Below are 13,457 nucleotides of genomic sequence, written 5' to 3'. Positions count from 1 at the left end.
GCCCGGGCAGCCTCGCGCGGGGGGCTGCGGTGGCCGGGGCAGCTCTTCCCTGGGAGCCGGGAGGGGCACCAGGGCCCCCCCGTCACCGAAGCCGGCTTCTGGTTGCGCGGTGCCAGGGGGGCCTCCTGTCACTTCGCCTGGTGTCGTTGGAGAATTGCTGGACTTGCTCCAGGATTCCAGAGTTGATTTGTTAATTAAAACAGTCCCAAGAGTTTAGTCTTACAGTTTCTTCCAGCCACTGGGCCTTTGCTCTCCGAGTTCCTTAGTGTTAGCTCTTTGAGGTTTGACTTTTCATTTCTGACGTTCTTCATAGCTCTTTTGCTGTCCCCCACGTTCTTTTCTCTTGCGCCTTTTCTCTATGTAAACAACTCGATCTCCCTCGAGTTGCCTTCTCTGTAGGAAACGCCAGACGCTGGCTGTTCTGCCCTGTCCACTAGAGAGAGTTGTGTTTGGGGGTTTTTTAAGTATTTTGACTGTTCCAATTTGAATGCTGCTAAAAAAGCCAGGGGACAATTCCTGTCCTGTCTAAATGAAAACGTTTGAGAGATGGGGTCGAGTCCGTGCAGGCTGCCTTGGTGAGCTTGGCAATGTCCTGTGTGAAAGGCTGGATCAAAAGCGTCAGGGCCGGCTTGGGGCTGGCCTCCTCTCACCTGGAAGCAGAAGCAGCTCAGCTGCCGCTTCTTCATGTGCTTCTGTGTTTGTAATTGTACAGGCAATGGAACCAAGTACAGAGACTTGTGAAGTGGGCATCGACGACAGGTATGAAATTTAATTACTTCAGCTACTCAGTTTAATTGCTTGTGTAATGTAGATCGGTTTACAACTAGTTTTAGGTCATTAGTTGCTGAAAAAATGCAATTATTTTAAAATAAATACTCAGTATTTGTATAGTTTTTGAAAGCAGTAGTCTGTAGCTGACCTAATAGAAATAATCTTTAATGTGTAAACAACATTTTGAATAATTTTATCTGTCATGTTTGGGCATACTCAACTTAATGAAAGCTATTTATTTTCGTGTGGTTTTCCCGTGAGTCCAATACAGATGTTGCAGGTGTTAATTGCTGCCTAGTTGGTACAGAACAGTAAAAATATAAGCATCAACTTTTATGTTTAAGTGTTGTTCTAGTGTTAGAGTAAATGTCTTGAATTCTAAAAAGAAAAAAAGACTTAAACATACTTCTGCAGAAGGGCCCTAAGGAAAAAATCCCAAGGTTAGCAGGGAAACGCTTGTGGGTGAAGCACGTGTCTTTTCATTATTGGAAGAAATGCACGAATACTAGAAGTGATTAAAAAGAAATCTGAATTTTAAAATGGCTTCATTTCCAGGAATGTTTTTAAGGAGATATTTCTTTCAACACTTGCTTACTGTCCTCCATCCTTTTAAACAGGAGGTCACAACATAGGGAAGATTCTTATTGCAAACCGAGGAGAAATTGCATGCCGAGTGATGCGAACGGCAAAGAAGATGGGTGTGAAGTCGGTAGCAGTTTACAGTGAAGCAGACAGGAGCTCCATGCATGTAGCAATGGTGAAGTATATTCCTTAAGGGTGTGATTAACGTTCATCCACAGCAGTAGTGCGCACTGATGAGCTCAGTGTGAAAGCAGACGTGTGTGCTAATGCTGCTGATTTTCACCTCTGTAGAGTTACTTTGAGGTTGTCCTTGACTCACTGAAAAGTTTGCCTGTCTCTGTCTCGGCACCTGACAGCTTTACTGCAAGTGCGTTGAGGTTTGGCTCTGACTCCAGAGTAGCCACTGGGGGTTGGAGAATGGGCTCTGGTTGTGGGATTAAAGTCGGAATTTGTTTCACCCGGCTGCGTCTCACTGTGAAGAGGGGTAGCGATTTAGACCCTTGCATGCTAGCAGTCTGATAAGCAATGTAATTAGCTCAGAAATTCAGTTAAACTTGCTTTTTATTATCTCATAAACAGTCTGTAGTATAGGTATTTTTTCTGTGGCAGGCAGATGAAGCGTATTGCATTGGTCCAGCACCCTCACAGCAGAGTTACTTGGCCATGGAGAAAATAATGCAGGTGGCCAAGGTTTCAGCAGCAGAGGTAAGTAGACCTTAAACCTGTCGCTTCCATGCCCTTTAGTTCTTTATTTTCACCCGTGGTGTTTCCATCGTGTGTTTCCTTAGCACTCTGCTGAAGTTTCAGGGTTTTCTAAGCTAAACTGATACAAAAATAGGCTGGTAACGTTATTCTATTTTAGGCTATTCATCCAGGTTATGGTTTCCTCTCAGAAAACACAGAGTTTGCAGAGTTGTGCAAGCAAGAGGGAATCATCTTCATAGGTCCGCCTTCATCTGCTATCAGAGATATGGGTATTAAGAGGTATCTATTTCTGATTTGTTTTTTGGTTATGCAATTTGCAGTTTGACGAGGATACTTTTGTTAACAAACGACCAGTTGCTCCACAGTTGTTTTACTCTGTCAGTTCTCATTGTCTTTTTATTCTTATGGCTTTCTTCGAAGGAATAAGCTCCAGGTTTATAGATGTTGGATTCTTATAGACACAGAAGCAATCAAGATTGTTCAGTTATTAGGATTTTGATAATTAAATGCCTAGTTTCCCAGCACTGGGGCGTTGCAGTGCTACGTGGGTCAGGGCTCAGCGGTCCTGCTGGGTGTCTGGTGTATTGGCCGAAAGAACGGTGGAAGAGAAATGCTGTCGTCAGGGGTTATTGTGGCTCATGCAGTTGGGGTGATAAGTCCTGTTTATCACAGAGGATCTTAGTTATTTAGACCAAAGAAATGTTCCCAGGGTATGAAGTATAAATCAAGAATATGGAAATAAGGTTATTACCAACACATGAACTGTGTAACACTAATTGCAGATAATTAATTTTTTATCACTTCCTCATGTGAGAGCAAATTACCTCTGTAATTTAACTAGTTTTGCATGCATTTTTGAAGATAATAGTTGTTAGGCTCAAGTGTTTTATGTGTGGTGTGAATCCAGCTGGTATCGTGAGAAGAGTTTTATCTTTGTACAACTTCAGATGTACTTTTGGCAGGATACAGTGCTGTAATTTGAAAATGTTAGGTTTTGGCATCCATAACGTGGGCCGGAAGATAGGGAAGAACAGTAAGCCTGAAACTGGCTACCACTTTTATGTGGAGGGCTTGCAGAAAAAAAATCCCTGTTTGAAACATTTGATTAATTAACAGTCAAATTGTATGTAACCCATTTATGTAAGTAGTCCCATCGAGGTGAGTGCAGCTGCTTTTGTGAGGGAAATTAACACAGGTTTGGAGCTTAATTTAAGAAAAAAATATTGTCGTTGTTCTAAACATAAAACTGTTCTGTCAAAGCACTTCCAAAGCTATAATGTCTGCTGCTGGCGTTCCTGTTGTTGAAGGATATCACGGAGAAGATCAATCAGACGAGTGTCTAAAGGAACATGCTAAGAGAATAGGATATCCAGTAATGATTAAAGCTGTTCGCGGAGGTGGAGGAAAGGTAAAGGAGCTAACCTGTTTATCACATGCTGTAACGCTGCCGCCTCTCGGTATCTGTAACTGAATGTTCTGAAAGAAATCTTTGAAAACAAAGACACGCTTCTGATTAAAACTTATTATGTATGTCCGGTCTAGCACTATGAAATCTTACTTCCATGTGTTATGGAGTCAGGCACAAGATAATTAGCTGGTATAAATTGGAAGAGTTCTGTTTATTTGAGCAGAGCTCCAGTAATTCACATAATGGGAAAAGTTGTCCCATGGGTTTGTTTGTGTGAAATTATATGAGCTTAAGTTGTTACTTTGTGATAGCTTCTGTGACTTTTTTTTGCTAACAGTTTTAAATGTTCTGTAAGAAGTGATTAGAAATGCCATTTGGTGCCTAGACACTGCTTAATGTACGGTGAATTCCCTGTCGAAATCTGATTTTACTCTGAGATAAATTTCTATAAAAATGGCATCAATTCTAGTTATTTCCAGAATGGCTATATTTATTTTTTAATGAAGGCTGTTTTTCTCTGCCAATCTTGGAAAATTTCTATGATATTTAAGAATAAAGTTGAATTTTGTAGTCGTCCGTATCACCTGTTGGCGTGCAGCAAGGATTTCGGTGTGTACCGCACTTTTAGACATTCAGACACGCTTTTTGCTTTCTGTGTTGTAGGGCATGAGAATTGCTCATTCAGAGAAGGAGTTCCTGGACCAACTAGAATCAGCTAGGAGAGAAGCAAGGAAGTCTTTCAATGATGATGCCATGCTGATTGAGAAATTTGTAGATAATCCGAGGTGAGAAATAGATGCTTTAATACAAACACTGGTGTTTATTCTACTGTTAAACAAACACAACTGTTTTAGTAGTAGGATGGAAATTGGTCTTGTGTGTTTTATTTGCACTGTGGCAGGTGTTAATTCAGTCAAAATTGTTTAAAATGTATTGAATTTCTGGTAGTGACTTTGTTGTGAATGATACGAATTAAAATACTGCTATTTGTGAGACATGGCAGTGACATTTAATGACACTGATATTCATCCGTGAGTGAGCTTTCTAAACTCGATTTAATCTAGAAAAAAAAAGTCACTTTATTGTACTTAAACTCCAGACCTGAGTCAAGCTGTCATGGTGTTTCTGCTGCCCTCAGGTGTCCTAAACTAGTTATTAATCTTCCTCTATTTTGATATTTAAAACAGAAGTGGCTGTCTTTAGCTCATGCCTGACCTGTGAAACTGAGGTCATATATTTATTATAAAGAACTTCTCACAGAGGTCTGTTTGATGCTCCTGTACTTTACATCTGTTTTTCTTGAAGCATGATGATGAAGGAAGCGTTTGTTCTAAAGAGACTGAGGGCCTTCTTACGCTGTCAGATGGGCATGAGAAAAATCTCACTAATTTCCTGGGGATTTTCTTCTGCCAGCATCAGATGATTATCAGAATGGTGACAGATTTTTCTTAGTCTTGTATGCAGAATGAAGTTCTGCCACCTAAGAGCTGTCCTCTGAAATGGCGTGTTGAAATAAATGACGTTATTCCTGAGCCAGGGCTGCTGCCTCTCGTGAATTGCGACACTGTACATTATGAAGGAAATCATCATTGTCGGATAATAGTGAAGTGGTTTTACTTTTATTATAATAAAATAACGAATAAAGAGGTAGCAGCCTTTAGATGCGTCTTGTTTGTCCTATGAGGTTTCACTGCAGTAGCTGGCATTTAGAATCCTATTTCACTGAGGAGACTGAGGAAGTCTGAAACGGTTGAAATCCTGCATAACAGCAGCAGCCTCATTTCTACATTTTTGGCTATTTGAGGGCAGACACTCTAAACCTGTAAGAAGTCCTACTGAAGCGTACAGGACTGTGTACAAGTTCAAAGTCTGTTTGGGTGAAGTCAGTTGCAGGATCGGGGCTTTATTGAAATACGTTGAAATGTTTATTATTACGGAACAGGCATGTTGAAGTCCAGGTATTTGGTGACCAGCATGGCAATGCAGTCTATTTGTTTGAAAGAGACTGCAGCGTGCAGAGAAGACATCAGAAGATCATTGAAGAGGCACCAGCGGTGAGCAGAAAGTTCTTACAATATTTTTTATGAACTGACATATTTTTAAAGTAATCACTAACTCCCATCAGATTTATTTAGTGGGTAGTCATTTATTTGTAACTCTCAGTACCTGGTTTAATTTTGCTGCAGAAAATGTTCTATTGAAAAAATTACTTTCTTTAGAAAATGATTCTCAGGGAAAAATTATGTAGCTTTCAAGTATAGCGTTGATCAGGATTTCACTACAGCTGCTAAATATGACAAAATATCCATGCATAGTAGGTTTAATATCAGCAACATTCACAATAACTTACAATCTTTCGTATTTATTGTTTACAGCCAGGAATTAGTTCTCAAGTTCGAAAGAGACTTGGAGAAGCTGCTGTCAAAGCAGCTAAAGCAGTGAATTATGTGGGAGCAGGTAAGTCTGGAGGTATGGCTGCCCCAGAGATTCGCTTTTATAATCAGTCTCTAAGCCTCAAGGCAAATGGCATCTGATTGTCTTAGAGTATGACACACATCCCCCAGGTTTTTTGAGGTTTACGCAAGTAATCACACAGTTAATTCCAATGTAATTACAAGTTTAAACCAGCCTACCTGGTCTGAGCTCAAGACCAGCAGCAGCTGAAGAATAGAAAGAAAAAAATTTCAGAGCAGATACTTCAATCAGCTGGATTGTTGTTGGAAAGTGAGCGTTGTGAACGTTAGTGAGTTCGAGCAGAGCAAGGGAAAAATAATTTCAGTATGCAAAGAATAATACTTTATATTCAAATGGTAAAGCCTCTTAAAAAAACCCATAACACACTGTCTGTAAAGTCTGTGCTATTTTCCAGATGAAACATAACCTGCTAAAATTATTTGTGACTTTCCTCACTGCTTTCTTTGGACACTTATTTTTAAAAAATAATTACATACCCTATATATACACACAATACTTTAAGAGTCTTGATGCACTTTTTACAGCTCTTAACAAAATGCAGCTCTTTCTGCAGAGGGGAATGGTTCCTAAACAGCACAGGATATGTAAATGTACAAGAAAACAACCCTTCTGTTTTCAGACCTCAATTGTGTCACCCTTTAAAATAACTTCTATAGAACTTAATGAAATTCAGTGTATCTGGTTTAGAAATAATACTCTTGTCCTGGCATAAATCAGTTAAGTGTATTCAGAGTCTGTTCTGAAAAAGTCTCGTTTTGGTGAAGTGCCCTTTTATTAAATACTTCAGGAACGGTGGAATTTATTATGGACTCCCAGCATAATTTTTACTTCATGGAAATGAATACCAGACTGCAAGTAGAGCACCCAGTTACAGAGATGATCACTGGAACAGACTTGGTGGAATGGCAGCTTAGGGTAAGTGTTAATTGATTTTACGTGTAGAGTTCCTCCTCTCTGGTGAGCAGTGAGTGCTCTTTGGTGTCGCCTGAGAGAGACCAGGTGTGTTTTCAGATCATCATCTCCTGTTTGTCTAACAGGGTAGTTTCCTTTGCTCTGAAGGAACATCTCCTATTACTGTATTTGCTTGTAGAGCACTGTGTAGATGCTCTGAACTACACCAAAGTTGTGTAGAGAAAAAACATTTTTTAAAGGATATTTAGAGAGGTTACAGAGAATGTGGGAAGTGGGCCATGCTGAAATTTTTTTTAAACTCTAGTTCAAATGTATCTCTGGCCCAAAAATCATTTTTGGATCAGGCCGTAGGAGGAAAACTCTTCACAAAAACATGTGTCTAGTGTTATACCACTATAGTCACATTCTAAAATAAATGTGTAGTTGTGTGGACTGGAAACAGGCTGTTTCTTCACCCCCCCCAATTCTCAGAGATTACTCGCACCTTGGAATGGTAACAGGAAGTTTTGGACCTTAGGGCACTGGAAATGAAAAACAATTCTGGTTAGATAAATCCCAAAGTGAGGACAGCAGCACACATGGAGCTTAAGAGAGAGGGTGGGGGAGTGTTTAGTGTAACCAGAAAGAAAACTAAAATGGCAAATGCTGATGCAAAAAGGAGGAACTTTTGCTTGCCTGATCTGGGTTGAGCATCGAGTGCTGAGTTGGAGCAGGGATCAAACAATACTGGAAGAAAGAGAAGGAGGAAAGGTTCAGTGGTCTTGGCACATGGCTTAATGAGTCAGTAGATAGAATATGTTCTTGGAGAGATTATTTTTGTGAATCTGGGTAGTACTACTCTTTGAAGACTAAGTTATATTCCACTGTCTCTGCCAAAGTCCGTAGTTTGGTGTTAGAAGGCAGAGCATGGAAAACCCCTGACACATCAAAAGAAGATGAAATGTTGCTACAGATTTTATTAATAGGAACTTTTGTTTTCCCATGTAGATGGAAATTGTATAGCTTCCTGGTAAAGGGTCTCCTCTGTGTTTAACTGCAGCAGCCGCCTTGTTATTATTTTGTCCCTAAGAGCCCTGGTTTTTTCAGTCTCAAACTGGTTTGTTGCTGGTGTTTGTTGGTGTTCCTGTGTTCGTAATGTGAATTCCTTCAAGTAATAAAACGATGTTTACTTCCCCACTAAAGGTTCTGAAATCGTTAGAAATCCCCTTAGAGAAACATTCCATTAAATATACAGGTCCCACAGTACACAGAAGAATCAACAGCATATGCCAGTAGAGCTGGCAGCCAGTAACCCATTTTATCATCTGCTTTTGGAACAATTTTTCTCTACTAAAATCTTGTCTTAGTTGACCAGGCTTTGACATGACCAGTAGAAAAAAATTAGACCGTTTTTCCATTATGTTTTCGCTGTTTGAAGGTCGATGTACACAATAATTCAAAATCCTTTGACTGGTGACTCCCAGAGAAAAGGAAGCAATAACTTAAGAATTAGCCTTTTATGGCCTACCACTATTTTCTCCTTGCGCTTTTTTTAATGTGCTTTCTAGTTGTTCATGTTTAGAAGAAAGATATTTAATATTTCATATGTTGGCACTCCAGAATAAAGAAAAACCCTATTGTTTTCAGGTTGCAGCAGGAGAGAAGATTCCCCTAATGCAGGAAGAGATTCTGCTCCGGGGCCATGCATTTGAAGCTAGAATATACGCTGAAGACCCTAATAATAACTTCATGCCAGGGGCCGGGCCATTGTTGCACTTATCCACCCCACCACCTGATAGCTTCACCAGGATAGAAACTGGAGTCAGACAAGGTAAAGCTGAAGGCAGTGGCGTCATTGGAAATATTTCACATCAAAAGCTTTTCTATGTAAGCTTTTGCCTCTTTGGCCTAAACAAGTTTGTCTGACAGTGTTGTTACAAAGACAAATCTCCGCAGAATCGCTTTTCCTCGTGATTGTCCGTGTACTTTTGGTCAATCGCTGAATGTTTTTATTTACCTCTATGCAAATTATTGTTCATCGGATCATGCTGATTATGTTGTCATCACAGTTTATCAATCCTGCGTTCTGACTGCAACAAAGAAAACTGCATTTGAGTAATGTTACCTCTGCAAAAGTCTGTACTGAAGTTGTCCTCGGAGTTGAAGTGCCAGGTCGCATCATTAAAGATTAATGTTCTTCAAGGACATAGAGAAACGTGGCCATCGCTTGTGTCGGAGTTCAGTGCCATATGGTGTGCTGTGCTGTGCGTTACCAACCTTTATAAATACTTGGTTTGGTGTTACAGCGTTTTTTATGTATTCTAGGTGACGAGGTTTCTGTTCATTATGATCCAATGATTGCAAAGCTAGTTGTTTGGGCTGAGGATCGTCAAGCAGCACTGAGAAAACTGCGATACAGTTTGCATCAGTATAACGTAAGTAGAAGGCACACAGTATGATTTCAGATCTGGAGCTGACTTTGTGAACATTTTGAGCTAACAAAATATGGATAAAGTACTACAGTAAACCAGAAGTGGTTTCTAAGAGGGAGCCTGCATTGCCACCACCATTTCAGATTCAGTATTTGTTTGCAGAGGCTGTATTTTTTCTGAATTTGCAAACTGTTTTCATTGGTGGAGTGAGTAGAGGTAAGTGTGAAGTTCAGTTTTACACGTAGATTTTTCTTAAGTTTGCAGATCTCTTCAGTTGCATGCTGGGATGCAGCTGGGACTTTGTAGAGAAGTAAGGCTAAACCCCAGCATTTTCAATTGTAGCAGGAGCTTCCTCAAAGGAATTTGTGGGTTGCATTTGAGTCAGATGATGTTTGCTTGTAATTTTTAATTTATAAAAACAATTACATTTTCAGACTATACACATGGTAAAGAAATAATGGAGACTTTTTAATGCTGTCAATTCTTTTTAAGAAATGGTCCCTTTTTCCCCTATAGAAACTACAGGTATTGTATCTATTTTCAAAAGTGGAATTCAGAAGGTTTGACTTGAGGTGAGACTGAATATGATTTCTGCAGACTGAATTTACACTTTTGAATCAACAGCATAAACATGACTGAGGTACTGAAGTGTCTGGCCCACTACTGTTTTAGCTAAAAATGAACCTTACTGCAAGTGAGAGAGACAAAATAATTTCCTTGGGTTTTTTTCAGAATTTTCTTAGTAGTTCTGGCAATAAATGTTGACAGCACAATATAGTTACCAATTTCACTGATCTCTCTAAAATAATTAGTTCTGTTTTCATGTTGTTTGCTTGGGTATTTCATACTACAGGAAATGGATAGTATCTAGCAAATTTATAAAAGTCACCGTTCCCAGCTGTTACTATTAAAAGTTCAAATATGGAATAGCTGAAACTATTACAGCTCATTTTTAGTAAGAGGCATTTTTCATATTAGGAATGTTCCTTTGAATGCTCAGAGCATGGTTTTCCAATGCAGTAGGGTTTTTTCCTAAATTACCTCCCATTACTATTGCTGGGAAACTTTCTTTGACTTCACTGTGTACAGAGGAAGTGTTTTGAAAACGGAGCGCTTTTGAGAAAGCGGATCTTCTTTTTTTTTTTTTTCTTTTTAAAATAAATGGTTTCATTGATAATAAAACAGACCAGTTGCATTAATTACATTTTATTGATAAACTTTGTGTTTTGATGGTTGTTTGAAGAAAGATTCACCTATCATCTGTGCGTAAGTTGAGCAGAAAGCTGCATGTTCATTTGTAACTTCATTTCAGCTTGGCAAGCTGCTTCGTTTTCTTTACAGATTGTAGGATTGAGCACCAATATTGATTTCTTACTGAGCCTGTCGGGACACCCACAGTTTGAGGCTGGAAATGTGCACACTGATTTCATTCCTCAGCACCATGATGAACTGTTTCCAGCCAGAAAGGCAATCCCCCATGAAGTCATGTGTCAGGCAGCTCTAGGACTCATACTGAAAGAGAAAATGCTAACAGATGCTTTTAGAGATCAGTCAGATGGTAAGGGTCATTCCTTTGTTTTGTTTTATTTTACTTATGACTGGATGAGACAGTGCTGTGAGCTCACGTGCAACTGCTTGATTTGCGTGGTCCCTTTTTGCCGTACTTTGTGCCTGTTCAGGGTTCTGCATTCTGGCATCTGTCAGGTATTTACACGCAGAGCAGACTGTAACTTTTGTTAAGGGACAGATACTGAATGTACCACCGCTGTAACGTACAGACCGCTTCCCACAGCCCTTCAGATAGGCACTATCTGAGAGACCTTGGGATTCATAACCACTGTCGCTGTGTACTCTTTGCTCTTTACAAGCATAAGCAGTGACTATCTGTCACTATTATTCCTACCGTTGGCCCAAGGTCTTCAGTGGTAAAATTAGCTCGGCTAGGATTGGGAGAGGCAGTAAGGTCTAATGGAATGATCAGGACCTCAGGAGCTGAACACTCTGGAGTTCTCATGCTGTTAATGGCTCTACCAGTGGGGCGTGTGATGGCTGCTAACAAAACCTTTATGTAAATCTAATATATGCTGCCAGCAAACTTGTTAATTTTCTTTCCTCCTCCACTTTAACTATCCTGGAGACATGGGGGAGTGGGATTGGAAAGATTCCCATACACTATTCCCTTGCTTCAAGAGAGAAGGAACTCATTGGGCAATTATCTGATAGCTGGGTATCTGATCCATTCTCAAAAACATCAACAGAAAAACCCCTCAGTCTTCCCAGACAATTTGCTGCAGTGTCTGACTACTCTTACAGTTGGGGCTTTCACCTAGAGATTAATCTGAATCTGCTATGTTGCTGTTGAGTTCCCATGCTTTCTTGAAGCTTGAATGAGGGATTGTCACTATCCATTACAGTGGTTCCCCAATCTTCTATGTGCAATATAAATATATAAGTGGGATGGTACTGATAGTAGGGCAGTGATTTTATGGTGTAAGTTCTAAGTATTGTGTTTTGCCAGAGTGGAATGAAAGTAACGTATCTGTATATTTTGTGTTTTAGATAAATTCTCACCATTTGCATCCAGCACCGGTAGAAGAATAAATATATGTTACACTAGAAAACTCTCTCTGCTGGATGGGGAAAACAGTAAGTTAATAAAAAAGTGCGTGGAGGGAGAGGAGATAATTGATGGATAAAGTGGTGCTTGAAAATTCAGGCTAAGAAATAGCAAGTAGCAGCAGTATGAGTTTTATGCCGTTTAAGCAGGGAATTCACAGAATTGTTTAACTAATCCACAGTTACATCTTGAGGAGATATAAACCAAACTCAAGTGACGCTACTAATGTTCATCACTTAAATGAATAAGGTTGAGATTTTTAGAAGAGCTGAGTGCCATTGATTTTTTTTTTTTTTTTTTTTTTTTTAATTTTGATGTGAAAGTATTCAGCACTTTTTCCAATCAAAAATCTGTTCTCTGTCCAGGTGACTTGGTATAGATAGAGGTTTCAGAGCATAACTGCAGGTGTTGAAAAACAAATTGTCAAGAATCTGTATGAAAGCTAATCAGAGAATACTTGTTCTTTTCTTAGAATTGGTAGGTCTTTTTTTAAATCAGAAAGGATAGGCTAAATATTGTTTATATGTCATTATTCTCTAGAGCCTATAATTATATTACTCACATATACATATTTTGTTTTATTGAACAGTTGTGGATGTAGCTGTAAGTTACAATCAAGAGGGGTCATACAACATGCAGGTACAAGTCCATTTTTTTAGATATTTCATTAGATAAAAGAAGAATGAGTTTCCTGTAGACTTCTCTTGGTATTAACTGTTATTAAAGTTGCTTGGTAGTTACCAATACAGGATTCCATTTTTGTTTTGCTTGCAGCCATCGTTGTAGACTATTATTTCGACCTGAAATTATCTTTGCTAGATGCTGGATTGGCGTGGAAAAGCTACTAAAAAGCTTCTAAAAATAAGGCTAAGAGAAACATTTGTTTTGCCAGTATTTAAAGGTCTTAGTCTTTATTTTTCCCTTCCTTAAATTTGTCTTTCTAAAACATTGGAAGTTAGATTGAAATCTGCCTTTAAAAAGACATTTTTTCCACAGGACTCCTACTTTATTCTGTGCATGAGATGGATCTCTGGTGGGATAAATATAAGCTTTCTAGAGCATTATCTGTAAGATAATACTTTTTTTTTTTTTTATTTGAAGATGGAAATTGGAAAGTGATAACCAAATCAGATGAGGAATGATGAGAGTAGCAAATCTTCTGGTTAAATAATTAAATTATGCCCCCATAGAGTTGGCTTCTTTTTCTGTCCACACCATAGAGAACCTACAGGATACAACTCAAGATGCATTAAACATCGATTATTAGTTGTGTGTGTGTGTGTGTGTGTGATAGTCTCTTAATTGTGTGGCTTATGGGGGCTGTGGTTTGCTGAATGTGGAATGTCCTTCTTGCATCACCTGGAGTCGAATGGGTTTTATCTCACATTTGGCACCTGACATGATTGCGTGCTTTGGGAACGCAGTCTCTCTGTAGTTCAGCTTCTTGTTTCCAATACTCAGAAAAAGATAATTATGAGAATAAGTCAGTGTTTATGAACTGCTTAGTCTGTATAGAGATGAAGGTACCAGAAAAATAGTGAGAAAATGATTGTGCTTTCAGTGTGTATAACCACGT

The 13,457-nt window shown here is 39.2% G+C and overlaps 1 protein-coding gene across 12 annotated transcripts in view; it reads left to right on the top strand.

Moving 5' to 3' along the window:
* The first annotated feature begins 57 nt into the window (after nucleotides 1-57).
* MCCC1 (methylcrotonoyl-CoA carboxylase 1) overlaps nucleotides 58-13,457 on the top strand; it is a 24,600-nt gene continuing 11,200 nt past the window's right edge. For 4 of the 12 annotated variants that reach the window (XR_004841572.1, XR_004841575.1, XM_035891145.1 and 1 more), the window contains exons 1-14: nucleotides 59-759; nucleotides 1,389-1,528; nucleotides 1,963-2,058; nucleotides 2,216-2,337; nucleotides 3,319-3,466; nucleotides 4,130-4,251; nucleotides 5,409-5,520; nucleotides 5,842-5,923; nucleotides 6,729-6,856; nucleotides 8,480-8,663; nucleotides 9,158-9,267; nucleotides 10,606-10,822; nucleotides 11,824-11,910; nucleotides 12,471-12,520. Coding sequence is in view for 7 of the 12 variants with exons in the window: in XM_035891145.1 (XP_035747038.1) it covers nucleotides 1,448-1,528; nucleotides 1,963-2,058; nucleotides 2,216-2,337; nucleotides 3,319-3,466; nucleotides 4,130-4,251; nucleotides 5,409-5,520; nucleotides 5,842-5,923; nucleotides 6,729-6,856; nucleotides 8,480-8,663; nucleotides 9,158-9,267; nucleotides 10,606-10,822; nucleotides 11,824-11,910; nucleotides 12,471-12,520 (1,539 nt within the window). In the remaining 5 variants the exon portion in view is untranslated. Of the gene's footprint in view, nucleotides 761-1,388; nucleotides 1,529-1,962; nucleotides 2,059-2,215; nucleotides 2,338-3,318; nucleotides 3,467-4,129; nucleotides 4,252-5,408; nucleotides 5,521-5,841; nucleotides 5,924-6,728; nucleotides 6,857-8,479; nucleotides 8,664-9,157; nucleotides 9,268-10,605; nucleotides 10,823-11,823; nucleotides 11,911-12,470; nucleotides 12,521-12,877; nucleotides 12,949-13,457 lie in introns of those variants that run through there. The other 8 variants (XR_004841573.1, XR_004841574.1, XM_035891142.1 and 5 more) reach the window with 5 other exon arrangements.

This window comes from Egretta garzetta, unplaced genomic scaffold (assembly GCF_000687185.1).
Source record: "Egretta garzetta isolate BGI_Z169 unplaced genomic scaffold, ASM68718v1 scaffold663, whole genome shotgun sequence".
In the NCBI taxonomy this organism is placed as follows: Eukaryota; Metazoa; Chordata; class Aves; order Pelecaniformes; family Ardeidae; genus Egretta; species Egretta garzetta.
This window is presented reverse-complemented; position numbering and strand designations above follow the sequence as displayed.